The following is a 26,208-nucleotide window of genomic DNA, read 5'->3' on the forward strand; positions in this document are numbered from 1 at the left end:
ATTTCGTACAAATTATACAAAAAATTAGTATATTTCGTATAAAAATATATTCGTACACTATGTTAGCAGGTAATGGGTCCAGGTGGCGATGATTGTAAGTGGGTATGAAAAGTATCTTGCCATGTGTTTACTTTATTACTTGTGATCTAAGTAATGAGTGACTCGCCTGTCCATCGAGGTAATGGGCTGAGTGACTCGCCTGTCCATCGAGGTAATGGCTGAGTGGCTCGCCTGTCCATCGAGGTAATGGGCTGAGTGACTCGCCTGTCCATCATGGTAATGGCTGAGTGACTTGCCTGTCCATCAAGGTAATGGCTGAGTGACTCGCCTGTCCATCAAGGTAATGGGCTGAGTGACTCACCTGTCCATCAAGGTAATGGCTGAGTGACTTGCCTGTCCATCAAGGTAATGGGCTGAGTGACTTGCCTGTCCATCAAGGTAATGGGCTGAGTGACTTGCCTGTCCATCAAGGTAATGGGCTGAGTGACTTGCCTGTCCATCAAGGTAATGGCTGAGTGACTCACCTGTCCATCAAGGTAATGGCTGAGTGACTCACCTGTCTATCATGGTAATGGCTGAGTGACTCACCTGTCCATCAAGGTAATGGCTGAGTGACTTGCCTGTCCATCAAGGTAATGGCTGAGTGACTCACCTGTCCATCAAGGTAATGGCTGAATGACTCACCTGTCCATCAAGGTAATGGCTGAATGACTCACCCGTCCATCAAGGTAATGGCTGAGTGACTCGCCTGTCCATCAAGGTAATGACTGAATGACTCACCTGTCCATCAAGGTAATGGCTGAGTGACTCGCCTGTCCATCAAGGTAATGACTGAATGACTCACCTGTCCATCAAGGTAATGGCTGAGTGACTCACCTGTCCATCAAGGTAATGACTGAGTGACTCACCTGTCCATCAAGGTAATGACTGAATGACTCACCTGTCCATCAAGGTAATGACTGAATGATACCTGTCAGTAAGACTTCGACACTACGAAGAGTCGAGGTTTGAGAACCATCTAATCCGATGCTCTTATGAACTAGGGGGGACACTTATATATTCCAAAAGCGGAATTATAACCATTTTCTACAACTCTGCCGAAAAGCGCGGATAGCATTTCAGAGTTTCTAAATTGTTTTGTAAGCATGAGTGATGAGGGTGGGGGCTCAGTCTTGTGCTGATTGGGGGGTCTTCGGACCTAGTGCTCCATAAACCCCAGTCCAAGGGCCAGATTCACGGAAGCAGATTTCGCAAGGCACTTACGAACCTGTACATCTTTTCTCAATCTTTGGCGGCTTTGTTTACAATTATTAAACAGTTAATGAGCTCCGAAGCACCAGGAGGCTGTTTATAACAATAACAACAGTTGACTATAAAGTTTTCATGCTTGTAAACTGTTTAATAAATGTAACCAAAGCCGTCAAAGATTGAGGAAATATGTACACGTTCGTAAGTGCTTGAATAACTGCTTCGTGAATCTGGTCCCAGGTTCCCAAGGTCTGACATGCAGTTGCTTGGTGGTTAGAAAGCCAATGGATGGTTAGAAATCTCACAACCATTCATCACATACACAAATGGACGGGAGTGCTTTTGAGAATTCAGGAAACTAGTATCCTTAAGAAGAGCTTGAAGTATGGTTACCCCAATGCTGACTGGAGTTACAAACAAAGCAGAGGAACTAAAAGAAATGGTTATTGAAAAAAATTATTGAAATAGTAGAAACCAAATATAATACGAGATGTGATATATATCCAGTGGGATACCAATAAAGAAAGGAAACATAGGCTAGGAAGGGAGAGTTGCAGTCCTAGCAAAAGCAAAGGTCCCGAGTTCGATCTCGGGCGTCGGCGAGAAACGATGGGCAGAGTTTCTTTCACCCTGATGCCCCTGTTACCTAGCAGTAAATAGGTACCTGGGAGTTAGTCAGCTGTCACGGGCTGCTTCCTGGGGGTGGAGGGCTGGTCGAGGACCGGGCCACGGGGACACTGAAGCCCCGAAATCATCTCAAGATAACCTCAAGAAAGTGGAAGTTTGAGGAACTAGTAGATTGTATAAATGGATTCACAGGCTCCATCACTGGGACTCTGATAACAAATAGCAAATATAGTGGCCTGGTAAGATAGCAGCCCCGAGCAAGCAACAGAAGACCCACACAGACACTAACAAAGCACGCATAGACGCACTCCAGCGACCAGCAACAACAGCACAAAGGATGAAAGCAACACTACTAGTCACAGCGGTCTGACAGCTGAGTGGACAGTGCTTCAGATTCATAGTCCTGTGGCCCGGGGTTCGATCCCCGGTGGAGGCGGAAACATATTGGGCAGAGTTTATTTCACCCCTAGCAGTAAATAGGTACCTGCTACGGGCTGCTTCCTGACGGTGTGTAACAAAAAGGAGGCCCTGATCGAGGACCGGGCCGCGGGAACGCTAAGCCCCGATATCATCTCGAGGTAACCTCAAGAAGATAACAGGGAATCTAAATCACGGAGAGTTAGATTAGGAATCGAGAAACCCCCCCCCCTCGCCCCCTCCCCTATCCAATGGTAGGAAAGAAATATGGGAAGGAAAATTCGTGGACGCTGTGTGTGAGAGAGAGAGAGAGAGAGAGAGAGAGAGAGAGAGAGAGAGAGAGGGGGGGGAGAGGGGGAGGGAGTTTGGTCTCTGGCCGCCTCAACCTCCACACATCAATTGTACTTGATCGATTGTAACAGTTTCTTGAAATCAAATTGATGGACACGTTTCCACTCCCGCTTGAGTACCTCGTGAAACTAGAATTGGATTTGATGCTCGGACAGAAGTGAAGGGTGAGCGGGATCCCTTTGTCGGCGGTATTATAGACTGCTGCCCTCTTGACTTGAAACGAATACTGGGTATTCGTTTATTCTCTGTCTTCACTCGTCTGTCTGTCTCTTTGTCTCTGTCTCTCTCTGTCTCTCTCGCTCGCGCGCGCTGGTGTGCCAAGGCCTCATCAACCAAGCCGTCCTCTCAACTAATAGGTCACTTATTTTACATTATGATAAGTATACGTTGCAAAAGCAACGTATACTTGAGGGAGCGTGGAGAGGGCGTGACAGGTCGTCAACAGGTGATCAACCCGTCTCCTGTAAGGCCCCCTTCTCATTTGCCTCTTAATTGGCGCTTTAACTCTGCGATTCCACCTTGTTATGACCTTAAATTACAGCTTACGACTTGCACCCCCCCCCTCCCCCCCTTGTTCCTGTGTTTCCTCCTGATCTGCTTGCTGTCTTGTAGATGTGTGCCTCTTGCTTCAGGTCCCTTGTAGCTCAGGTCCCTTGTAGCTCAGTCCCCTTGCCTGTTCCCCTTGCCTCAGGGCACTTGGGGTGGGGGAGGGGGGGGCTGGAGGTTAATGGGGGTCCTGCGGGTGAGGGTTACATTGATAGTGTGTTAACGGGGTGTTTGGTGGGTGGCGGAGTTGGTTGTCCAGGTTTAATGGGCTGTCTTCCAGTCCAGTTAGTGACGGGGGGGGGAAGATTGTGTCGGTCGTGTGGAATGGGGTTGGCTGTGGTTCTCCAGTCATGCCAGTCACACACACACACACACACACACACACACACACACACACACACACACACACACACACACACACACACACACACACACACACACACACACACACACACACACACACACACACACACACACACACACACACACACACACACACACACACACACACACACACACACACACACACACACACACACACACACACACACACACACACACACACACACACACACACACACACACACACCACACACACACACACACACACACACACACACACACACACACACACACACACACACACACACACACACACACACACACACACACACACACACACACACACACACACACACACACACACACACACACACACAGACAGAGGTGGAATGTGTGTGTGTGTGTAATTACCTAAGTGTACTTACAGGATGAGAGCTACGCTCGTGGTGTCCCGTCTTCCCTGCATTCTTTGTCATATAACGCTTTGAAACTACTGACGGTCTTGGCCTCCACCACCACCTCACCTAACTTGTTCCAACCGTCTACCACTCTGTGTGTGGGTGGTTGTGTGTGTGTGTGTGTGTGTGTGTGTGTGTGTGTGTGTGTAGGTGTAACAGTGTTGACCTGAGTCAGTCAGACTGTCGTACAACACCACCGTGTTTTGTATAGGACCATCCTGTGTTGCCCAGGACCACTGTCTTCTACACTCCGTCTTGTGCCAGACGGAACACGCTAAATGAAAAGGTGGTGGAGGCCAAAATGGTCAGTAGTCTCAAAGTGATATACAACAAAGAGTGCTGGGAAGACGGGACACCACGAGCGTAGCTCTCATCCTGTAACTACACTTAGGTAATGACTCTACACTTTGCACGACCCCGTCCTTCACTATGTGTAGCGAAGAGCGACACTCGTTCAGCATTTAGTGTTTTTTTTTTTTTTTTTTTTTTTTTTTTTTTTTTTTTTTTTTTTTTTTTTTTTTTTTTATTTTCTACCACAGACGTGGCCACACATTTACAATGCTAACCAGCATATATACATTTTCTTCTGATGCATGTGAGGCTGGCCGCACTTGGCCCGACACCTACAGTGCCAGAGGGGTGGCACAGTGCCTCCCACAGCCGCCTCAAGGTCACCATCAACCCTACACTAACGACTCGTGTACATAGGCATTCCAGGGTTCGTTTTCGACTCGCAATCGGGGGAGGGGGATGGAGGGTTCGATTCCCGGGCGGGGCAGAAATGGTTGGGCACGTTTCCTTTCGTGTAATGTCCGTGTTCACCTAGCAGTAAATAGGTACCCGGGGAGTTAGTCAACTTGTTGGGGGGGGGGGTTACATCCTGGAAAAGGTTAGTTGTTCGTCCGTGTATAAACCTCGATATATGCTTGCAGTAAGTGTGTGTGTGTGTGTGTGCGCGCGCAATAAGCAAGCAAGCAAGCTTATTACACACACCCACACCCACACCCACACACCCACACCCACACCCACACCCACACACCCACACCCACACAGATACAACGAAATGTTCCAAACAGTGTTAATGAGTCACCATACTGATTAACTCTTCAGCCACGTTACCGTGACTCATCAGAATAACGCGAGGTGAAGATATGCTGACCAAACAATGTGACGCAATAAGATAAACTCTCACTGCATGACGCAGATAACGGACGCAAGCCATCGCTGTACACAAATACTGGACGAGGGGGGGGGGCGGGTAGAAATAGCCTAAGCTACTCTATCCCTTTGTGATGTATTTCTTTCTTGTCTCAATAAACATACATGATGTTATGGAATGATGTTCACGCCCTCAACGTTCTCTTGACATCAATATTTGATCATCTTAGGGTACTGGACATCAATGTTAGATCATCTTAGGCTACTTGACATCAATATTAGATCATCTTAGGCTACTTGACATCAATATTAGATCATCTTAGGGTACTGGACATCAATATTAGATCATCTTAGGCTACTTGACATCAATATTAGATCATCTTAGGCTACTTGACATCAATATTAGATCATCTTAGGCTACTTGACATCAATATTAGATCATCTTAGGCTACTTGACATCAATATTAGATCATCTTAGGGTACTGGACATCAATATTAGATCATCTTAGGCTACTTGACATCAATATTAGATCATCTTAGGCTACTGGACATCAATACTAGAGCATCTTAGGATACTGGACATCAATACTAGAGCGGGTGGAGGAGGGCAGCACTGAGGGATGGAGGGAGGGTGAAGGGCTTCACTAGGGCAGCAGTGTCCCGGGATATTTATACACCAGCCACCGAACGTCACTCTTACGGGCTATTCATGCCCGTGCCACCTCTTGGGTGGCTTAATCTTCATCATCAACGTCACTCGCAGTTGCAAATATTGCAAGTATTGTTGCTGCTGCTGCGGCTGAAAGCTCTTGCTTCAACGGAGCTAAGCGCCACAATGGCCAGCAGCGTGTACAACTGGTGGTGGTGGTGGTGGTGGTGGTGGTGGTGGTGGTGGCTCAGCTCTCGTGCAGTACGCGGGAGAAGCCGCCCGCGGTGCGAACGCGACGCGGCCAGTACAGGGAGGTGCTCTCTAAAATAGCCACGTTACCGGAAATACACAAGTGACAGAGCGCAGAGGTAAACAACAGGAGAGGGGGAGGTGTGGGGGGGGGGCAAGAGATGTGGGGGGCAAGAGGTGTGTGTGGGGGGGGAGATTATGGGTAAGCTATACCTCTCCCCCCAGACAACACCTGCCTCACGGGAGACATCTCCCGTCACGCAGGGTGCAGTCGCACCTCCACAGATCTCCAGTATCAGCTCTTGATACTGGTAATGGCTCAAAAGGGCCCCACCACTTACGGGCTATTTATGCCCGTGCCACCTTTTGGGTGGCTTAATCTTTATCAATCAATCAATCTCTACCGTCCAGTCCAAGAGTTTGGAGTTTAACAAACGTAAGAGAAAGTCATAACATCATGGCGGGAAATACCTGACGATACGAATGCAATTTATAAAGAACGATATAAACTAATTTTTAATGCATTTATACACAACATTTCACACCGTCAATTAAAATAATTGACATTTATTTCCCCTTGATCAATCTACAAGTTATCTCACTATTTAAATCAATAACTGTTAGGCTCTCAAGACTATTTCCGTTAACATAGAACTGGTCTAAGTACACACCATTTAACCCCAAAGATAACAAGATAACCTCGAGTTACTGATAGAAATGTGAATTAACATACAGGCTGTTGTTGTTGTTATAGATTCAGCTACTCGGAACAAGTTCCAAGTAGCACGGGCTATGGTGAGCCCGTAGTGGACTTACCTGGCACAGGAGCGGTGCTGTGTGCTGGTGATATAGACCAATGGGTAACCCATTGCTGGACCTGACTCCCACCACTTCCCAAACATCTAGTAGTGAGCACTAGATGAGTCTACCTTTCCCACATGAGTCTATCTTTCCCAGACGAGTCAGAGGCATCCTGTGGGGGGCTGGCGGCGGTGGCGGCAGAGTGGTGGTGGCAGAGTGGCAGAGTGGCAGCAGTGTGGCAGTCAGCGTATAAACATTCCTGGCAGGCACCTCACTCTGGCACTATGAGTAATAGCATCAACAATTTGCACCGTCGTCACTTGGCACTTAACTCAAGGAGTTAACCTCACTGTATTATGGAAGACTATTACAAAGGCGATATTTATCAGTTCAAATATAACAACACAACTCGAAACACTGAATTTAAAATCGCCATGTTACAGTTTTAGGAAGGACCTGGGTAAATACTGGTTTGGAAACAAGGGTGTTGATTTGTGGAATAAATTACCGTAAACGTGGAATGACTGTCCCAAGAATGAGAGGGATGGCTATGTAGAGAAATAGAAACGATTGAAGAGGCAAGGATTGAAATAGAAAATCCAGGAGAGGGAAGATTAAAAAGACCATTAGTGAAATGGAAAAGAATCCCAAAATAGTTTTCCCTTTTATGTAAAATCAGGAGCAAAAACTACATTTAATATCTAACCTCTGCGCAAGGAAGATGGAACTTTCACAGATGACAACAAAGAAATGACCGAAAAAACAGTTTACAAGCAGGAAAACTTCCCAATGAACTGTTGTTATTGTTATAAAAAGCCTCCTGGTGCTTCGGAGCTCATTAACTGATTAGTAATTGTAAACAAAGCCGCCAAAGATTGAGGAAAGATGGCTAGGTTCGTAAGTGTTTGCGTAACCGCTTCGTGAATTTGACTCCAGGACAACACGGGTTCAGAACAGGAGCAGCCTATTTTTTTTTCCACACCACACCACACACACACACACACACACACACACACACACACACACACACACACACACACACACACACACACACACACACACACACACACACACGTACGTTACCTAGCAGTAAATAGGTACCTGGGTGTTAGTCAGCAGTCACGGGCTGCTTCCTGGTGTGTGTGTGTGTGTGTGTGTGTGTGTGTGTGTGTGTGTGTGTGTGTGGAAAAAAAAATGGTTAGTAAACACTTGATTGACAGTTGAGAGGCGGGCCCAAAGAGCCAGAGCTCAACCCCCGCAAGCACAACTAGGTGAGTACACAGGAGACACCAGACACCGCAATGGGGTGGAAGGGGGGGGGGGTGTGGAAGGGGTAGTGGGGGTGTGGATGGGGGGGTAGGGGCGGGGTGATACCCGTGTATATCGACCCCAGCCACTGCAGGCGTGGTACAGGAAAGAAGCCATTTAGTATGTGTCGTGTTTTTAGTGTGTATGTACTCACCAAGTTGTGCTTGCGGGATGAGTACATGGTAAGGGGGGGGGGGGGCAGTACATTCTACCCTCCCTCTTTTACCCTCCTTGGTGAGAATCCATCAGGTTCAATAGCCTTAGTCACCCAAGCAGATACCTCGTAATCTCGTGCAGACGAGGAGTCACAATAACGTGGCTAAAGTATGTTGACCAGACCACACACTAGAAGGTGAAGGGACGACGACGTTTCGGTCCGTCCTGGACCATTCTCAAGTCGATTGTCTTGAGAATCACAATCGACTTGAGAATGGTCGAGGACGGACCGAAACGTCGTCGTCCCTTCACCTTCTAGTGTGTGGTCTGGTCAACCTCCTAATCTCATCTCTGGTCATTTCGGTATCTTCCAAGTCTACTTGGTTTATCGCCACCCCCTCTAGGTCATAAAAGTATTTGTGTGTACGTCTGATAACATACTACTTGTGAAGGAGGAAATGTATATGTTTATCTCTCAGAATGTTCGGTAATGTTTATTTGTGATGTGTGTCTATGTATATATTAACACGTTGTACTGAATGGGGTGAGAATAGCTTGAGCTACCTCATCCCTTTGTGTGTATTTTACCTCAATAAACTTATTTCAATTTCAATTTCGCCACCCCCCTTCTTAGTTCAGGGACTATTCCTTGCTCTGTTGTGAAGACCTACTGGAGTCTCTTGTTGAGTTCTTTATACACATCTTTATCATTCTCTGTGTACCCATCCTCTCCATTTTTCAGTTTCATCACCTGTTCTTTCACTGTTGTTCTCATCATGATGTGGTTGTATGGCAGTTTTGGTTGGGTCTTGGCTTTATTTGGTGTGTGTGTGTGTGGTGTGTGTGGGTGTGTGTGTGTGTGTGTGTGTGTGTGTGTGTGTGTGTGTGTGGGTACGTGTAAGTGTACATGTGAATTAAACATTAACAATTGTGTAACTAGCTTCAAAGATTGTCATTTGCTTAGCTAGACGAGCTATGGAGTTCAGTTCCTGAACCTATTATGTGCCTCTGTAACCTCTCCACCACCGCCCACGGGATGGGTATGGGGTGCATAATAAAAAAAGAAATTGCATATGATTAGAGTTAGTTTATTAGTATCTTGCGGAACCCCCTAGTTACCTTGGGGCGGAACCCCCTAGTTACCTTGGGGCGGAACCCCCTAGTCAACTTGGGGCGGAACCCCCTAGTCAACTTGGGGCGGAACCCCCTAGTCAACTTGGGGCGGAACCCCCTAGTTACCTTCGGGCGAAACCCCTAGTTACCTTGAGGGGTTCCGCAGCAGAACCCGGCTTGGGCGCCCTGATTGCAACCCTTCATGATTCTCCTACAGTGCTTGACTAATGATTTAGTGAGAGAGGTGATTTAAAAAGGGTTGGCTTAGCTGCTCCGTGCATTCTTTTAGCACCCCGGGTGGATATTGCGTCACGGCTTGGCGACTCCACTTGCCTTTAGCTTCGTAATGGTTGGCTATCTTATGCCTTATTAATTGAAATGAACCATATTTAGAAATGAACGAAATGAGCAGGTTTATACAGGTAAGAACACGAACAAAATGAAAAAGTACATTCAGCAAAGAACATGTTAGCACTACAATTTCATGAATATTTCCTCGAGTTTCATCATTTTCAACGTCTGAGATGTATTTAAAAATCTTCGACATCCCCCAAAATTTCTGGATTCAGAAATTACCAGATAACTGTGACGTCATAACTGGGGAGTATGGGGTGAGGGAGGGGGTGGGTGTGGAGGTGGGCAGGTGTGGTAGTGGTGGGTGGGTGTGGTAGTGGTGGACGGGTGGGTGTGGTAGTGGTGGGCGGACTAAAGGGAGGGTGTCTGGAGTGAGGACAGTCGCGTACTCTTAACTCTAGACTCGTCCATTCCTTCTATGGTACATTGTGCTCACACACACCTGGCTCCCACACACCTTCCCAGACACATCTGGCACCCACACACCTTTCCCAGACACATCTGTCTGAGCCAGATGTATCTGGGAAGAGAGAGCGAGAGCGAGAGCCAGCAAATGCGGGTATCCGGAAGTGACTATAAAGGCAAGAGTTGCTCAGTGTCTATTACTAGCCTCACCTTTATGCACATACATATAAATATGAAGTAGAGAGCACAAGTTGACTGTTTACTGGTAATTGCCGCCAGTCTTGTCCTTAAATTAGTAACTGCCCAATTCCCCCCAACTTGCTGAGTCACGTATTATCAAACAAGGACAATTATGGTTAAATTTGAAGTGTGACAGAAAACGTGTGCGTTTCATGGGTTATATATTTATTTGTATATGAATTGACAGTATTTCTCTTTTAGTGTTTGGATTATTTCTTCTGAGAGAGGTTAGAGAGGTAATCTACTGGAGTGCTGGGACCAGCTCATTCTTGTCTGGCACGTATGTGTGTCTGTCTCTCTCTGTCTCTATCTCTGTCTCTCTCTCTCTCTCTCTCTCTCTCTCTCTCTCTCTCTCTCTCTCTCTCTCTCTCTCTCTCTCTCTCTCTCTGTCTCTCTCTGTCTCTCTGTCTGTCTCTCTCTGTCTCTCTCTGTCTCTCTCTGTCTCTCTCTGTCTCTCTCTGTCTCTCTCTGTCTCTCTCTCTCTCTCTCTCTCTCTCTCTCTCTCTCTCTCTCTCCTGTCTCTCTGTCTCTCTCTCTCTCTCTCTCTCACTCTCTCTCTCATCTCCTCTCTCTCTCTCTCTCTCTCTCTCTCTCTCTCTCTCTCTCACTCACTCACTCACTCACTCACTCACTCACTCACTCCCTCCCCCACACACGCACCATCATGTCGCCAAAAGCCATGCCCTCCGTGACAATGAACTGGGGCCTGGGAGCGAAAAGGTGTCCCTTGGTGGCGGTTTCTTCCTTGTAAGGCGGATGGAGTCGGAATTCAGGAAGGCCGCCCCACCAAACCGGTGGTGCAGCAGCAGCAGCAGGTGCAGCAGCCCCTGGCCCATTAACACCCCCGTCTCCCACTCCCCCCACCCCCGTCCGCCCAAGGTTTCCCCAACGTCAAGAAATGGTTAATTTAAAGAGCCCTCTCCTAACCTACCAGAGGACCCACAACAGAAAACGGGACAGTACGTCACTTTCGCCAGCCGCTTTAATTTTCTAGTACGACAGTTTTTTTGGCTTATCTCCCACGAGGATAATTTTGGGGTTTGGTCAAGTCACAGTACACTTGTTGAATCCCCACAGCTCGTTTTCTATATATTATGACCTTTTATACTGTTAGGTTAGGATGTATCAGCTTAGCTAGGCTGTGTTAGGCTGTGCTACAGCCTGTGCTACAGCCTGTGCTACAGCCAGACTGTGCTAAACTCGGTTAGGCTACATTGTTAGGTTAAGGCACGGCTAGATAACGAGATTTTTTACAATTCGTTGACGAATCGTCTTGTCATTGAAGGTGTGAGCTTCTTATACGCTGTAATACACATTCATATATACATTATGTATCTAGTCACCGCACACTTCCGAGAAATCAATTCCTGTCGCGGCCATTTCTGACACTTGAACTAACCGCCTAAACCAGGCGGTGAGCGGACACCAGTGTCACAATGTGTTCTGGGGAATAATTTTTTTTTAGTTTGTGAGATGAGAGGTGGAAAACGGGGGGGAGGGGAGGTGTGGGGGGGGGGTTGTTTACTATTTAATGACTGGCTTTGTGGCTGCCAGTGACGTCACCAGGGGGGAGCTCTCTCTCCCCCCCCTTCCTCATACAGACGTCATATCCCACACCCGCCTTATATGGGCTGCCCCCCCTTCCCCCTCCCTTCCCTCATGATCCTGCCCCCTCCCCATTTTTCCCCTCCCTTCACCCCCTTCTTCCCCCCCCTCTTCCCCCCCATCTTCCCCCCCCTCTTCCCCCCCCTCTTCCCCCCCCTCTCCCCCCCTCTTCCCCCCCCTCTTCCCCCCCCCTCTTCCCCCCCCTCTTCCCCCCCTCTTCCCCCCCCTCTTCCCCCCCCCTCTTCCCCCCCCTCTTCCCCCCCCTCTTCCCCCCCCTTCCCCCCCCCTCTTCCCCCCCTCTTCCCCCCCTCTTCCCCCCCTCTTCCCCCCCCTCTCCCCCCCCCTCTCCCCCCCCCTCTCCCCCCCCCCCTCTCCCCCCCTCTCCCCCCCCCTCTTCCCCCGCCACCTAGCGGCCCGCCAAAACCCCGCGGGCGGGGTGCGCGCGCTCGCGGTATTACGGGCGGCGTCTCGCGTTTGTTTTTCGTGTGTGTGTGTGTGTGTGTGTGTGTGTGGAGGTCTACTAGGCGTGCTGGGAGCCGTTGTGGGCGGGTCCATCTTTAACGGCCACAACAGTTAAGTGCCGCGGGAATATATATCGGAATTCAGGTCGGCGACGCTCAGTTGGGTAATGTTGGACTGACATAACTGACGTCAAGGATAAGCGTTCTTTTTGGCAACGTTATCTTGCTTGCGTCTACGGCCGTGACGTCGACGTCCCCCCACGCCCGTGATTACGTCCCCCCACGCCCGTGACGTCGACGTCCCCCCACGCCCGTGACGTCGACGTCCCCCCACGCCCGTGACGTCGACGTCCCCCCACGCCCGTGACGTCGACGTCCCCCCACGCCCGTGACGTCGACGTCCCCCCACGCCCGTGACGTCGACGTCCCCCCACGCCCGTGACGTCGACGTCCCCCCACGCCCGTGACGTCGACGTCCCCCCACGCCCGTGACGTCGACGTCCCCCCACGCCCGTGACGTCGACGTCCCCCCACGCCCGTGACGTCGACGTCCCCCCACGCCCGTGACGTCGACGTCCCCCCACGCCCGTGACGTCGACGTCCCCCCACGCCCGTGACGTCGACGTCCCCCCACGCCCGTGACGTCGACGTCCCCCCACGCCCGTGACGTCAACACTAAAACATTATGACGTCATTAACGGACTCGCCAGCTGAGAAGGCGGAGCCGACAGGACTTAACAGTAAATGAGTCGTTCAACGCTGCTTCGGGTACCAGGGTGACACGGGCACCAAAACGGGGTGACACGGGCACCAAAACGGGGTGACACGGGCACCACAGTGGGGGTGACATGGGCACCAAAGGGGGGTGACACGGGCACCAAAGTGGGTGACACGGGCACCAAAGTGGGTGACACGGGCACCAAAGGGGGGTGACACGGGCACCAAAGGGGGGTGACACGGGCACCAAAGGGGGGTGACACGGGCACCAAAGTGGGTGACACGGGCACCAAAGTGGGTGACACGGGCACCAAAGTGGGTGACACGGGCACCAAAGGGGGGTGACACGGGCACCAAAGGGGGGTGACACGGGCACCAAAGAGGGTGACACGGGCACCAAAGTGGGTGACACGGGCACCAAAGGGGGGTGACACGGGCACCACAGTGGGGGTGACACGGGCACCAAAGGGGGGTGACACGGGCACCAAAGGGGGGTGACACGGGCACCAAAGGGGGGTGACACGGGCACCAAAGAGGGTGACACGGGCACCAAAGTGGGTGACACGGGCACCAAAGGGGGGTGACACGGGCACCAAAGTGGGTGACACGGGCACCAAAGGGGGGTGACACGGGCACCAAAGAGGGTGACACGGGCACCAAAGTGGGTGACACGGGCACCAAAGGGGGTGACACAGATCCAGCACACAGAGATAGTGGTGATGAACGCCGCTGATAAGGGCCTATATAACCACGATTACTTACCGTTGTGATGTGTGCTGGGGTTGAGCTTCGGCTCTTTGGTCCCCGCCTCTTATATTAACCAACTGGTGTACAGGTTTCCGAGCCTATTGGGCTCTCTGATATCAACATTTCAAATTAGTGTGTATGGAGGGGCCTCGTAGCCTGGTGGATAGCGCGCAGGACTCGTAATTCTGTGGCGCGGGTTCGATTCCCGCACGAGGCAGAAACAAATGGGCAAAGTTTCTTTCACCCTGAATGCCCCTGTTACCTAGCAGTAAATAGGTACCTGTGTGTTAGTCAGCTGTCACGGGCTGCTTCCTGGGGGTGGAGGCCTGGTCGAGGACCAGGCCGCGGGGACACTAAAGCCCCGAAATCATCTCAAGATAACCTCAAGATAACCTCAAGATGGAGTCAGCCTCGACCACATCACCTAGATGTACTCACCTATGTGTGCTAGCACAGGTCGAGCTTTATCACCCGGTCCCCGCTCTCTCAACATTTTGTATTGCAATGCAAAATCATGATGATTTTTGTGTTGACCGCAAAGGTTGACATAAAATCGTGCCTTGTTTTTGTCTGTATTTGCAGACATTGGCAGTTTTATTATTATTATGTGTCTACCACAGACGTGGCCAGACATTTACCATGCTAACCAGCATATGTACATTTTCTTCTGTCTTCTTATGGACAGGGTGAGAGATCTGTTAAACATATAGTTCAGTGATTTATTGAACAATCAACCACAGAAGGGGATTGTAGTACTTATAAATGGCTAATCTAACGCAGGTTCGAATCCTCGTCACGGCCCTTGTGGATTTGCTAATCTAACCTACATACATAGATACATAAATACACAGTTTTACGTCTGTTCTACATAAATAGTATTTGATGTCCTTTTTTTTTACATAATGTCATTAATGTGGGGTTTACAAAGGTGAAAAGCACATTAGCAGCTGTTGGAGCAACTTTCACACTCTCCTGCTGGCCTCACACACCTGGGGCCAGATTCGCGAAGCAGTTACGCAAGTACTTACGAACCTGTCCATCTTTTCTCAATCTTTGGCGGCTTTGTTTACAATTATTAAACAGTTAATGAGCTCCGAAGCACCAGGAGGCTGTTTATAACAATAACAACAGTTGATTGGCAAGTTTTCATGCTTGTAAACTGTTTAATAAATGTAACCGAAGCCGTCAAAGATTGAGGAAAGATGTACACGTTCGTAAGTGCTTGGGTAACTGCTTCGTGAATCTGGCCCCAGGTTCGTAAGTGCTTGCGTAACTGCTTCGTGAATCTGGCCCCAGGTTCGTAAGTGCTTGCGTAAGTGCTTCGTGAATCTGGCCCCAGGTTCGTAAGTGCTTGCGTAACTGCTTCGTGAATCTGGCCCCAGGTTCGTAAGTGCTTGCGTAAGTGCTTCGTGAATCTGGCCCCAGGTTCGTAAGTGCTTGCGTAAGTGCTTCGTGAATCTGGCCCCAGGTTAGCAGTGACGTTGGCATCTACTAAGACTCCGGTTCGAGACGTCTCGTACCGCCTCACCGTATATAAATAAAGTGCGGAAGTTCACCGTCGGCTTACGGGCTATTCATGCCCGTGCCACCTCTTGGGTGGCTTAATCTTTATCAATCATCAATCACCGTCGGGAGAGTTGTCTTACAAGACGAGAGGGCAATTATGTCTCAGCCTCGTCCGCCCCTCCTTAATTGCCCTTGTTGACGTTAACTGTTCTCTTATGGGGCTTGATACCTGCTTGACGATGGGTTGTTATAGATTCAGCTACTCGGAACAAGTTCCAAGTAGCACGGGCTATGGCGAGCCCGTGATGATGGGGGTTCTGGGAGTTCTTCTACTCCCCCAAGCCCGGCTTTGATGTGTTTCTATAAACTGAAACCAAGTCTTGTGTTCTGTATACTGGGCAGGTTTTATATAGCTATACGTTATAGAGTAGGCCGGCCTGTCTGAGTAGGCCTACGTTGCTGAATTGGTTTTAATCAGTGATGATTTTTTAATTGTTAATTATTTCTATACGTTAGTAGGTCATCGCTTAAAGCCCAGGTAAGACTTGGCTCAGGTAAATACAGGTGTTTAGGGGTTTAAACACTTGGGGTGAATAGGTGTACCAGGGTGGATAGTGAATAGGTGTACCAGGGTGGATAGTGAATAGGTGTACCAGGGTGGATAGTGAATAGGTGTACCAGGGTGGATAGTGAATAGGTGTACCAGGGTGGATAGTGAATAGGTGTACCAGGGTGGATAGTGAATAGGTGTACCAGGGTGGATAGTGAATAGTGAAGGTGTACCAGTGAAACACTGAAACAAGCGACAGTGAATCACACGATAGTGAAACACACGGGTGATAGTGAAGCAGGTGATAATGAGTGGGAGCCTAAAGATAACAGATGAAGTGGGCTGATACAAGCCCTGAAGTGGACCAGATATGATCACTATTCTGGTACGGGAGTGGAAGGGTTCGAAACCCAGGGACACATTGGGTGGTGTGGCACCGGATGTTGATCAGTAGCATACTCTGGCTGGAGTATAACGAGGGCTTGATATACTAGTGACGCAGGAAAGTGGTATTGGGACGACAGGCAATTATATTAATGATGATTGTGATAGCAGTACAGATATCAAGAATAATGAGAGCAAATTGTCGTGATATCAGCTCCACAATCTATATCAATTGGTTGCTGTTTTATCAGTAAAGTCGTATAAGTTTTATGATTAACAGTAAAATATGAATAAAAAGATGATGCATCAGTGTACAACGATACTTCTCCATGAGCGCTTGACCAATAAGGTGAAAGGCCGAGTGTCTGGAGCAGGAGCGACAGCCGAGACAGTGTCTGGGATAGGAAGGGGGGGGGGGGTGTCACCTTACTGGGGCGGCCTATCGACCGTGTTGTATATGCCACTTGTCTTCTGCCCCCCCTCCCCTCCTTCCCTACACCCTAGCCACACCCATACACTCAGGGTCACACCCATACACTCCGGGTCACACCCTTAGTAAGGGATAGTAAGTAACCTTTCTTCACACCACACTCCAGCACATCCCTTTACTGGGAGTGGGTTCTGGGAGTTCTTCTACTCCCCGAGCCCTGTCTGGATCCAGGCTTCAATTGTGATAACTTGGTCCAACAGGCTGTTGCTGGGAGCGGCTCGCAGACCCACATATCCACTACAGCCTGGTTGGTCCGGCACTTCTTGCAAGGAAACTGTCATACAGGAAGTTAACCTTTGCTGCAAACGTTCTCACGTTTGCTATAACAATATTGAACAAATGTGGACCTCTGGTGTTCATACAGTGTTCTCTGATGGCGCCTCTACTCTTCACTGGCTCTATTTAAATTTAAATGTTAAATTTTGCCCCGAGGGAGCCGGTGGCTGAGCGGACAGAACACTGGACAGCGTGATCCTGTGGTCCCGGGTTCCATCCCGGGCGCCGGCGAGAAACAATGGGCAGAGTTTCTTTCACCCCTGATGATCCTGTAACCTAGCAGTAAATAGGTACCTGGGAGTTAGTCAGCTGTCACAGGCTGTTTCCTGGAGGTGGAGGTTTGGTCGAGGACCGGGCCGCGGGGGCGTTGAACCCCGAAATCAAGGTAGTTTGGACCATATTGTTTATATCTCGTGTCAAGCACAGGCTTAGCCATCAATGTTTCAATCGCTTTCCTGTTTTTTTTCCATGGGTTTCCTGGGGATTTTCCTTGGGGTTTACCTGGGATTTCCCGGGGGGTTTCAAGGGTGTTTCCTAGTGATTTCCTGGGGGTTTCCTGGGGATTTTCCTCTGGTTTTTCCTGGGGGTTTCCTTGGGGGGGGGGGAGGGGGGGTGTAAATGGCGCATTTAGCAAAGAAAACTATGCTTTAATCACCAGTAGTTGAACAACCAATTGGTGCGTATGATACAGTCTAGATACAGAGGCTAAGCCCGGATCACTGCAGTAATCTGGAAGATAATTTAGCATTCTATATTTTGCTAAAAACCTACGGTATATATATATAATTTACTCCTTAATTTACGCTTCTATTTGTTGTTCTAAAAATACTTCATATTCGTCATTGTTATTTATATTTCTCACATGTATCTATATATATAAATATATATATAAATATATATATTTGCAGGTCAAGATGGTGGTGTCAGAGGGAGCCATCAACAACATCATGGGTGGGATGGAGAACACGGCCGGGGTTCGACTCCATTCCCACCGCCACAAGCTCAAACAAAGGTACGCAACGTCCTAAGTATTTTGTATGCTCCGACCATGTCTCCTCTAGCTCTCCATACTTTCAGTTATGTGGAGTTCTCTTCGCCTAAGTTGATATCCTATTCGTATTTATGGAACAGTCTTGTTACAAATCCCTGAAACTTCTCAGATAATTTTATTTTGTGTGTCCAGGGAGCCGGTCGGCCGAGCGGACAGCACACTGGACTTGTGGTCCCGGGTTCGATCCCGGGCGCCGGAGAGAAACAATGGGCAGAGTTTCTTTCACCCTATGCCCCATGTTACCTAGCAGTAAAATAGGTACCTGGGTGTTAGTCAGCTGTCACGGGCTGCTTCCTAGGGGGTGGAGGCCTGGTCGAGGACCGGGCCGCGGGGACACTAAAGACCCGAAATCATCTCAAGATAACCTCAAGATAAGGTTCCATGGGAGTGCTGCGTACTCCGTCGCGGGTGTGTCGTGGCGCGTAGACAGTCCCAGAAAATAATCCTTGCCTGCTGCCCTGCGGCCAGATTCACGAAGCTGTAGCGAGTAGATTATCCCAATAATATACTCGCTCCAAATGCTTTGTTAATATTCCTGTCAACCTTTGGAGATGAATGAGGTGAGGCGTTGCCCGGGCATATAAGCAGCAATAGCAAACATTAACCAGAGTCTACTTTCAAGTGTGGTCTAGAGCAGACACTTGCGAGATACTGTACCAACGCTCAGTGCGCTCAACTCACACCAACGTATCACCTGTGTACTTCTGTATATTCGACCAAATATATATATAGTATCTTAGTGTCTGTGTTTATTTGTCACCATACTTTACGTAACAATAGAACCGTTACAAAGCACTTACGAACCTGTCCATCTTTTCTCAATCTTTGGCGGCTTTGTTTCCAATTATTAAACAGTTAATGAGCTCCGAAGCACCAGGAGGCTGTTTATAACAATAACAACAGTTGAATGGGAAGTTTTCATGCTTGTAAACTGTTTAATAAATGTAACCAAAGCCGTCAAAGATTGAGGAAAGATGTACACGTTCTTGCGTAAGTGCTTTCGTGAATCTGGTCCCTGGAAGTGGTCGTAAGGCAGAGGAAATATGAAGACATAGAATCATGTTTTAACATTATATTCACTAGTGGATGGGGTACCCTGCTGTACCCGGGTCTCTCTTTCCTCTCCTCTCTTCCTCCCTCTGTCTTCCCCTTCTCTCACTATCTCCACCTTTCTCTTCCCCCATCACCTTTTCCTTCCCTCTCGATTTTCTCTTAAAATCTCCCCCAGCCCCACTCTTTATCTCCTCCGTTTTTTCCCATTCTTCTTCTCTCTTTCATCTCCTCCTCTCTTTCCCTTTCCCCCCTCTTTCCTTCTCACATTCTGACCTCTCTCCCACCCTGTATAATTTTCGTTCTCCTAACATCCCCACTCTCTTTCCCCCCCTCTTGTATATACACTCTTGAACGTGTCCTCGTATTTGTACAATTATTGCAACTGTACCTTTGCACGTGCAAAGGTAGTGTGTATCCAGAACTGTCGGGAGACGTATCCGGTGCAAAGGTGAAAGAGGTGAAGAACGCACTAGCCATTGTCCACGTGAGAGGCACTCTGACGTAGCTTATATACTTGCTACCTGCTGCTCTGGCACTCTGTTCGACCTCCACCTCGGGGACTGGCACCCCCATACCCCTCTCTGTCTCTGTCTCTCTCTCTCCAAAGTTCGTCAAACTTACATCGTGGATCATCCCAAGTATTTTAAAGTTACCCCTGAGACTCTACCACTATAATTCCCATTTTCCCTCCGTGAGCTAGGCTTCCCTCAGACCAGGCCGTCCTCTCCAGCCCTCACAACGTCACTATAAAACTCATGAACTAAATTGACCGAATTAACCAAACACGGCAACCCACAAGATAGAAAACGGGACATCACATCAATTTGGCGAGTCACTATCAAGTGATATATTGTCACTCAAAATATTTGCACTTATTTTTTTCATTGACCATTAGTGTTAAAGCCTAATGGAAATTACAAAAAATTATTAAGTTATAAATTTAAGTTATAAATTCTTAAGTAAAATTCTGTTATATTAAACACGAGGAAATAAATATTACTTTGCAATAAAACCACATGGAAATATATGGATTTACTCATTACAGAATTTTTTGTAATACTTTCACAAGACCCCCAGACTGGGTGGAAATAGGCCTATACCCCCCCCAGGCTGGGTGGAAGTAGGCCTATACCCCCCCCCAGGCTGAGTGGAAATAGGCCTATACCCCCCCAGGCTGGGTGGAAATAGGCCTATACCCCCCCCCAGGCTGGGTGGAAATAGGCCTATCCCCCCCCCCCAGGCTGAGTGGAAGGTAGCATTAGTATGAGCGATCACTCGAGGCATCTAGTGGACAGTGGAGATGGTACTTGACTTGCAAATTCAGGTCCGGGTTCGAGCCCCGGTAAGGCTGTATTTGTGTTCATTTCTGAGTGCTATTCGAGCCTATAGTTTACCTGTAGTCGGTTTCGCGAGTTCTTAAGTCTCAAAATATAAATAACGAAGCAGATCAACCTTCAACCATTGTTGATTCTGGGAATCACTGACCGCATAAGGCACTACGGGCTCACCATAGCCCGTGCTACTTGGAACTTTGTTCCAGGTAGCAATTCTTTAACAACAGCAACTGACCGCATGACCCGGTCTGTGACCAGGTCCTCCTGGTTGATGGTCTGGTCCACCAGGCTGTTGGACGACGCTGCCCGCAGCCTGGCATACGAATCACAGCCTGGTTGATCCTGTATCTTTTGGAGACGCTTTATCAAGTTCCAAGGGGCCTCGTAGCCTGGTGGATAGCGCGCAGGACTCGTAATTCTGTGGCGCGGGTTCGATTCCCGCACGAGGCCACTGAGGCAGAAACAAATGGACAGAGTTTCTTTCACCATGAATACTCCTGTTACCTAGCAGTAAATAGGTACCTGGGAATTAGTCAGCTGTCACGGGCTGCTTCCTAGTGTGTGTGGTGTGGAAAAAAAAGTAGTTAGTAAACAGTTGATTGACAGTTGAGAGGCGGGCCGAAAGAGCAAAGCTCAACCCCCGCAAACACAACTAGGTGAATACAAACCGTAACTGACCCTTTTTTCAGCTTGTTACAACTTGTAATAAAGTTGTTACATCTTGGCTTAACGTGTTTATGACGTACTAGGACGTTGTTACAACTTGCTATATTGGTTGTTATAACTTGTTAGGTGTTAAAATCTTGTTCGAACGTTGTACCAACGTGGTAGTTTCGTTGTGTGTTTGGCGGGCTAGAACCACCGTTCCCAGGACAAGTGTTGGGTGCACAGTAAACATTGAAATCAAATATCACGGAAAATGTAAGTTGATACATCATGATAAACGTATTCTTGTTGCAAGACGTTTATAGGGGGAGGTGTGTGTATGTTTGGAGGTGTTTGGGAAGGTGTGTGTGTGTGTGTGTGTGTGTGTGTGTGTTGGGGGTGTTGGGGAGGTGTGTGTGTGTGTTGGGTAGGTTGAAGTAGGGCGTTGATGTGTTAGTACATCGTCCCACCCGCTACGTAATTTACACGACTGAATAATAGTCCAGGAGAGAGCGAAACATCGTCCCTCCCTTGTGTGTGTGGCTCTGGTGTCAGTCAGCCACGCTGTTGTGACTGGCTGTCTGCATGTGTCAATCACTATTGCTTGCGGTGTTTGTGGCCGTTCTCAACTGATAAGTTTATATATACGAAAGACCTGGGTAAATACTGGTTTGGTAACGGTCGGGGGGAATTGTTACCGGGTAATTTAACTTTACGGTAACGGTAAGATGAACAAATACACTGCAGCTTGTGTATGAGCTTCAGTGTGTCCCAGTTATTACCCACAAGACAGTGTTTTATTCCCTAAATAAGGTTACATAATTACCTATTAATGTATAGATACAATATTATGTGCCTCTGTAACCCTTTCCACTACTGCCCACAAGATGGGTATGGGGTGCATAATAAATGAACTAAACTAAAAACTAAAACATTTTTTCCTCGAGATAGGGGATGTACATATGATTCTACATATGTATATGTACATATACATATGTCTACAGTGTTTGTGTAGGCCTATGTTGGGCCCTCGTGCATGTGAAAAGTATACTTAGGCAGGCTGTATGAATGTTGTATTCAGGGGTAGCATCTTGAGGTTATCTTGAGGTTATCTTGAGGTTATCTTGAGTGAATGGTTGAAACCTGATGTCACTAGAATAATCTGAAGACATTCCAATTTGCTCTGCTTTGTCTCGCTTTCTCCTCGGATTAGTTTGAAACACCTTGAAATATTTCATTTCTCCCTCCCTCCATTTTTAGGGAGCCGGTCGGCCGAGCGGACAGCACGCTGGACTTGTGATCCTGTGGTCCTGGGTTCGATCCCAGGCGCCGGCAAGAAACAATGGGCAGAGTTTCTTTCACCCTATGCCCCTGTTACCTAGCAGTAAAATAGGTACCTGGGTGTTAGTCAGCTGTCATGGGCTGCTTCCTGGGGGGTGGAGGCCTGGTCGAGGACCGGGCCGCGGGGACACTAAAGCCCCGAAATCCTCTCCAGATAACCCCCCGCACGAAATATATAATGATCCACATGTATTGGGAGTTCCCATGCGCTAGTTTTGGCGCCTCTGGAGGAATGTTTGTGGTGTTGGCTTGGCGCTTGTCCAGTGTTAGGCTTGGCGCCTCCCCCCCCCCCCAACACACACACAGGGGGGCCTGGTGGCTGAATGGACAGCGGTCGGGATTCGCAGTCCTAGGGACCGAGGGATCGGTCCCCGGTGATGGTGGAGAATGGGTAGAGTTTCATTCACTCTGATGCCCCTGTTGCCTAGCAGTATATAGGTACCTGGGAGTTAGACAGCTGCTATGGGCTGCTTCCTGGGTGTATGGAGAGAGAGTGAGTGAGTGAGTCAGTTGAGAGGCGGGCCGAAAGAGCCAGAGCTCAACCCTGTAAGCACACCTAGATGAATACATCTAGGTGAATACACACACACACACACACACACACACACACACACACACACACACACACACACACACACACACACACACACACACACACACACACACACACACACACACACACACACACACACACACACACACACACACACACACACACACACACACACACACACACACACACACACACACACACATACTATCTACATGGAGGTCCGTGTGCTTGGCTCGCTTCCTCTTACTCACTCCTGTGGCTCTGCTCCACAACATAATCCTTGGAGTAGCAGAATGCATCCATTGTCAGTGAAATTCAAGTGTTTGTTTGCTGTATGTATCGCTAGCCCTCCCCCTCCCCCCCCCCCCTCCACTTGAGCCAGGTGTTTTACCGTGAAGGAGAAGGCCTGGGGTATCACACAAATTGTGTTTGTTCTTTGTTAGTCATGAAATTTGGCGAGTGGTGGTTGAGGTAAACATAGCGCCAGGTACATCTTTGTTCGGCCAGGCTCGACCTTGCCCGCCATATTGGCAGTATAGCCGCAGCTCCCAAGCCTTGCAGCATTCTTACACAAGTAAATGCTGAAGGTTCATCCTGACACAATGAGGTCTAGGGCGTAATTATCACCAGAACAAATCCCTAAGAGTGTGTGTATGTTGAGTAAATGGAGCAGAATGTTGTTGTGTAAGATTCAGCTACTGGGAACAAACAGTTCCAAGTAGCACGGGCTATGGTGAGCCTGTAGCAGTACTTACCTGGCACAGGAGCGGGGCTGTGAGCAGAAATGGTGATGTCATTATATGTTATCGTGTGTGGTGGTAATCCTTGTCAACATATGTGGCGTCACCCTGCCCAGGCTGGCCGCCTGCTTTTGATAATTACGTAAGCTACACGAGGCTACGATTGAGACTAGACCAAGGAGGGGGTAGAAATAGCCTAAGTTTCTCTATCCCTTTGAGATGTATTTTTTCTCGTCTCAATAAGCTTGAACTGGACTATAGATATCAGGAGAAAGGTCCAAGCCAGTATGACTATATAGTGCCTTGAAGGCATACATACGAGGACAAGGAGCTGGGACATGCATGAGGAAGCAGCTCGTTCTCTCGAGCGTTCCCTAACGTCATTAAACTGATGTACTAAATTGTTCGAACCTATCTTACTAGAGGACCCACGAACAGAAAACGGGACATGACGTCAATTTCACGAGCCACAATTATGTACAATTTTTTATGTACAATTTGTTCTTATGTACAAATTTTTAGTACATAAGTTATTGGCCTTAGGTAATTACATTTTGACGTATAATTTTACTAAGTGTAATTACCTAAGTGTAGTTACAGGATGAGAGCTACGCTCGTGGTGTCCCGTCTTCCCAGCACTCTTTGTCATATAACGCTTTGAAACTACTGTGTGTGTGTGCCTCCACCACCTTCTCATCTAACTTGTTCCAACCGTTTGCAAAACTGTGATGTACTATTTAGGAGAACGGGTTGAGAAAATGAAAGAAGCGGTGCCCACTGCCTAGCCACTTGGGTGATCGGGGATCGAACACCGAGCCTGCACATCTTCACATCCCGGGTGTCCGTGTTGCAGCTTTCGTGTCCCCTCAGTCGCTCCGAGTAAAAGTTTGACTATTGTTTAGTTGGCCATACTCAGTGCCAGTAGGTCTATTAGGCTTATTGAGGTCAAGAATGCAACCCACAACAGGTGCCTAACTCCCAGGTACCTATTTACTGTTAGGTGAACAGAGGCATCAGGTGAAAGGAACGATTGCCCTATGGCTTCTGTCTTGTCGCTGGAATTGAGCACGGGCTGTTTTGGCTGTACTCACCTATTTGTACTCGCCTATTTGTGCTTGCCAGGGTTGAGTTCTGGCTCTTTGGTCCCGCCTCTCAACTGTCAATCAACTGGATGTAAGCTGTATTCACCTAGTTGTGCTTACGGGGGTTGAGCTCTGCTCTTTCGGCCCGCCTCTCAACTGTCAATCAATCAATGATCAATTTTATTTGTTAAGGCTGTGACACGCCCACTGCGCCACATATACCCTATACTATAACAGTCTGTCCAAAGTTGGAGGCCAGATGCTCGTGGCTAGCCTCATACAAATTGGCAGAGTGAATGGTCTAGGGATGAACATAGGCTGCCATCAGCCGCGTCCAACAGCCTGGTTGACCAGTGCAGCAACCAGGAGGCCTGGTCGACGACCGGGCCGCGGGGACTCTAAGCCCCGGAAGCACCTCAAGGTAACCTCAAGGTTGGCTTGTCAGGGTCGCCAGAATTCAAAGGGGAACAGAGTGCCAGGGTCACATTCAGACCGCCATGGAGATTTTTCCCATCGTGTCCTGCTACACGGCTAAATATTTTCAAAACAAGCTTTTCAAACAAAAATTCTTCTTGTAATAATATACACCATTATTCACTGATCGCGGAGAAATGAACATCAATTTTCTGCTATTCACAATTTGCCTGCACTTGCATAAAATAGACAAATCATCCAGCACCTTCTAAGGTTTCAAAATCAGCGCCTCTTTTTCTAGAGTAAAGCGGTAACTACTTTATTTTTTATTTTTTCACATAGGTTAAGCTCCTCTCACCGGCGACCACCAACACATTATAGAAATTATATTTTAGGGAGAGGGATAGGGGGGGGGGGTAGGTAGGTAGGTGAGTACAATTAGGTGAGTGTATGACACTTAAATGAAAGGGAAGAGGTTTCTGTTCCATCCTGAATTCTTAATCAATTTGTTAATACATTGTAATGTGCGCGCCCAGCCGGTATGACGACGGAATTTACGTTCTTCGCCAGTTATAGTTGCATCATTAATTGTTTACTTAATTTTTTGCCCCTGAGGGGCCGAGTGTATTGGGCAGCATCACCAATCCTCTTAAGATAGACACATTCACCCGTAGAAAAACATGTACAAACACCTCCCAATTAGACAAATAGGTTAGAAAACTCTCTTGTCATCCCACGCGGAGCTGCAGGGGACTTTCCGTCTAAGGTGAACAGACTACTTTTTTGTTCTCCAAGTAGAACCACAACATTCTGGAGAGTTTGTGAGGTGATTGGTTC

At 48.3% G+C, this 26,208-nt stretch overlaps 2 protein-coding genes and 1 non-coding gene across 3 annotated transcripts in view; 2 read left to right on the forward strand and 1 right to left on the reverse strand.

The window, feature by feature from the left end:
• The window catches only part of LOC123767458 (uncharacterized), an 11,325-nt gene extending 2,240 nt beyond the window's left edge, over nt 1-9,085 (reverse strand). The window contains exon 1 of the mRNA XM_069313174.1: nt 8,982-9,085. Coding sequence (XP_069169275.1) covers nt 8,982-9,085 — 104 coding nt within the window. The remainder of the gene's footprint in view (nt 1-8,981) is intronic.
• The window catches only part of LOC123767354 (uncharacterized), a 126,182-nt gene that overhangs the window by 31,006 nt on the left and 68,968 nt on the right, over nt 1-26,208 (forward strand). The window contains 1 exon segment of the mRNA XM_045756985.2: nt 18,067-18,170. Coding sequence (XP_045612941.2) covers nt 18,073-18,170 — 98 coding nt within the window. The 5' untranslated portion in view covers nt 18,067-18,072.
• On the forward strand, nt 20,975-21,047 carry TRNAT-CGU (transfer RNA threonine (anticodon CGU)). The gene has a single exon. It is a non-coding gene; the product is annotated as a tRNA-Thr (tRNA).

Source organism: Procambarus clarkii, chromosome 74 (assembly GCF_040958095.1).
Source record: "Procambarus clarkii isolate CNS0578487 chromosome 74, FALCON_Pclarkii_2.0, whole genome shotgun sequence".
Taxonomy (NCBI): domain Eukaryota; kingdom Metazoa; phylum Arthropoda; class Malacostraca; order Decapoda; family Cambaridae; genus Procambarus; species Procambarus clarkii.